Raw genomic sequence first — 3921 nt, 5'->3', positions numbered from 1 at the left:
ATATGTGTGTTGTGAGGTGTGTTTATGAAAATCCAAAATTATTGTACTAGATGAGTGAGGGGTTTCAAGAGATATTTTTTCCTTCATTTGCCTATGTGTTGATACAGAGTAATGAATATTTTAAAAAATAGACAAACCACTTTTCCTGGAGACGTATTGTAATTGTTCTAGGAGAAAACAGTTTGAGCTCCTTTAAAAACTTCATCAGACTTTTTTTTTTAAGCCAAATCTCTGCCTTTGTTTGGTAAATAATCCCTCAACTTGAAGACTAGATGAGAGATGTAATTTTGAAAATCATTTCTAATTCAATTCCTTAGGGTGGTATGAATGCAATGGTGAAGTTACTACTTTGCCTGCTAAGATGCAGTGGACTTCTGAAGATTCACACGTGTACTGGAAACTGGTTACATTTTTCAAATACTCCTTTATTTAAAGACTTTGTGTAGACCTAGAGTAGACAAATTTCTCATCCATTTTGAGAAACTTATTTGATAAAAATCAGCTATGATTTGGTTAGTATGTAGGAATTTCTGCAGATCTACTATTTGATCAAGAAGAAATAAGTGATTTTTTTTAAATGAGTTGAGATGTATTATTTAAAATTTTACAAAGGCCAGACACAGTAGCTCCTGCCTGTAATCCTAGCACTCTGGGAGGCTAAGGCAGGCAGATCACTTTAGTTCATGAGTTCATGACCAGCCTGAGCAACATCGAGATCCCAACTCTAGAAATAGCCCGGCATCGTGGAGGGTACCTGTAATCCCACCTACTCAGGAGACTGAGGCAAGAGGATCACTTGAGCCCAAGAGTTTGAGGTTGCTGTGAGCTACAACACCACAGCACTCTACCAAGGGCAACAAAGTGAGAGTCTGTCTTCATAATTAACTAATTAATTAAATTTTACAAATGTCTTTATTTTGTTTCCTAGAAGCTCTAAAAGTGAAGAGGCCTCGTTTTGATGTATCACTGGTTTATTTAACTAGAAAATTTATGGATCTTGTCAGATCTGCTCCTGGGGGTATTCTTGACTTAAACAAGGTCGCTACAAAACTGGGAGTACGGAAACGAAGAGTGTATGATATCACCAATGTCTTAGATGGAATCGACCTCGTTGAAAAAAAATCTAAGAACCATATTCGGTGGATGTGAGTTGTTTGCAAACTTTTCATGGCTTTTCTTTCCCTTCTCATTAAGTGATAATTCTAAAAGATAGGACTTGTTAGAAAAGGATCCTATAAGTTTTCTTGCATTGTCCTGCAAAATACATGATTTTTTTAAAAAAAGTATTTCCTATTAGAATCAGGGGAAATCTGGGTAGGTTGTACAATAGTGATTTTCACACTGTAGAGTATAGTGAACACTGGAACCTCCCACTTCTGGAGTCATAATTCAGTAATTCTGGGCAAGGCAGGAATCCACATTCTCAGTAGGTGCCCCATGTGGTACCCAATGCAGGTGGACTACAGATTGTACTTTGAAACATATGGCACTGAATATTGAGGGGGGAAACAGATTTAATGTCTGAAAGGTGATTACTAAAGCTTTAGCATGATTAGGAAGGACACCATGAAAAGAGGACCAAGATATTTGAGGTAGTTAAAGGCACATTGTATGCATGTTCATGGAAGAAAAAAGCTGTTACAGTTAGAACAGGCAAGTATTTGATCAGGAGGAAACAGTACCAGTGTATAAGTACATAAAGACCTTTCGGGCAAATGAAAAATCTACCAACAAAGATAAGATGACTCTAAGTAATTTATTTAGTTATTTAGAGGAAATGGATTTCGTAAGGGAAGATATTTTTTCAGTAGTACAAAAATACATATTAAATTCTAATTTGAACATATTTAACTAAATGACATGGAAAAAACAATTAGGGGTTCATATCAGATTGCATTCTGAAACACTAATTAGAATTAGATTTGAAAACTAGCAAGCAAAAGATGAAGGTAGCAGTCTTTCCCTTATTTATAAAGATTAAATGGAAAAAAGTGAATATTGGTTATTGCCCAGTGATATCATAGTGGAGTAGACACTAATAACTAAAGAAAATATGGCTTTTAACAATAATCGTTATATTTAGGTAGAACATACATAGTATGGGAAAATAGAAACTTGCAAAATTTTAGCAGAGGTACTGTCATTTCACCAATATTTCTGTTTTTCTTTTTTGGGCGGGGGGACAGAGTCTTATTTTGTCACCCTCAGGAGAGTGCCTTAGTGCCATAGCGTCATAGCCACAGTAACTTCAAATTCTTGGGATCAAGCGATTCTCTTGCCTCAGCCTCCCAAATAGCTGGGACTTATAGGTGTCCACTGCAACACTCGGCTATTTTTAGAGATGGAGTCTCACTCTTGCTCAGGCTGATCTCGAACCTGTGAGCTCTGGCAATCTACCTGCTTTGACTTGTTAGAGTGCTAGGATTACAGGTGTGAGCCACAGTGTGTGGCTATTTTTCAAATATAGAAACTAAGATACTAAAAGATTATGACTTGTTAAAAGTTGTGCTATAAACATTTGAGTTGGGTGTGACTGACTCTTAAATATCTGTATAATTATTCATTTCCATGAGATTGTAATAGGTTTTTTGAAAAAGTCCCCATGTAAGACAAGATATTATATATAGGAACAAAAAATAATTATGTACAGGAGGAGTAATGGCTATATAGAATAAAGAAAAGGCATACGTTAAGTCAAATCATCTTTGTTACTGTGGAAAACACCAAATACAAACATGTGAAGTTCTGATGACCTAACTTGAAATTAATTACTTGGTAATCTCTCCTACATGTTACTGATGGTGATTTTTTTTTTTCTTTTAAAGAGGATCTGATCTTAGCAATTTTGGAGCAGTACCCCAACAAAAGAAGCTACAGGAGGAACTTTCTGACTTATCAGCAATGGAAGACGCTTTGGATGAGTTAATTAAGGATTGTGCTCAGCAGTTGTTTGAATTAACAGATGATAAAGAAAATGAAAGATATCCTTTAAGTCTATACCTTTTTAAAATTTATGTGTCCAAAGCAAATGACTTACTTAAAGTAGCAGGGTCAGCTTGGGGATTTAGTTTATATGTTTAAAATATAAAATAGACCTTTAAAAGTTAAAGTAGAATTTGGTAGTCTAGCTTCATACATACAAATAGTATATGACTGACTTTTGCAGTGTTGCAATAGTAGCAAACCAAGGTTGATCCTGCCACTTAAAATAGTAGAGTGTTCCTTTTTATTCTTATGATGTGAATGCTATAAACATAGTGAAATATTTGTTGGTTTTTGTGAAATTCATATTTTCTCTAATTTATGAATGATATTTCTCAAACAAGAGTTAAGTGGTATCTAAACCGCCATCAGGTCCACAGAAGCCCAGTATTGCTCAATGTCAGTACTTCTCCGAAGCTTAACATCTCTGGGACCTAAGAGAGGATTTGTCTTTGTTAGTGACCTACTCTGGGGCACCTTACATGAGGGGGTCCCTGATTTTGAGCTATTCCGTACTTCAGATTTATTTAAACCCTCCATAGCACTTAAAACTATTCCCACAATACAGTTACTAAGAAAACAACAAATAAACGCGTTACTGAATCCAATCAAAAACTGTTTACTAAAAGAGAACGCTGGAGAAACCAAATAAATCACTTTATTGGCAAAATACGAGGCAATCACAGTAAAGACGGGAAAACATTCAGGAAGTAAGATGGAAAATAATTTTGGATGAGAGGAGCTCATGATATGTGATAGTCCTGAGAAACCTGCCCTCTTAAGTTTCTACTTTTTATAGATTTTCCATCTTTCATTTTTTTACCCAGAACCCTGAAGAGTTTTCCTGAAATTACAGTAAGATCTGCCAATGAATAGGGAATAGGAGGGGAATGTGAATTTCTTCATAAGTTATGTTTGTGTTAGGAACGTGGGCTTAAT

General features: G+C 35.5%; 1 protein-coding gene across 1 annotated transcript in view; it reads left to right on the top strand.

The window, feature by feature from the left end:
• Positions 1 to 3921, top strand: part of E2F6 (E2F transcription factor 6) — a 23618-nt gene that overhangs the window by 12354 nt on the left and 7343 nt on the right. Inside the window, exons 3-4 of the mRNA XM_003787399.3 lie at positions 929 to 1145; positions 2826 to 2981. Of these exons, the coding sequence (XP_003787447.1) occupies positions 929 to 1145; positions 2826 to 2981 (373 nt within the window). The remainder of the gene's footprint in view (positions 1 to 928; positions 1146 to 2825; positions 2982 to 3921) is intronic.

The sequence above is a fragment of the Otolemur garnettii genome, unplaced genomic scaffold (assembly GCF_000181295.1).
Source record: "Otolemur garnettii isolate 467f Iridium unplaced genomic scaffold, OtoGar3 scaffold00022, whole genome shotgun sequence".
NCBI classification, from domain to species: Eukaryota; Metazoa; Chordata; class Mammalia; order Primates; family Galagidae; genus Otolemur; species Otolemur garnettii.
The sequence above is the reverse complement of the archived record's forward strand: the minus strand, read 5'-3'. Positions and strand labels throughout refer to the sequence as shown.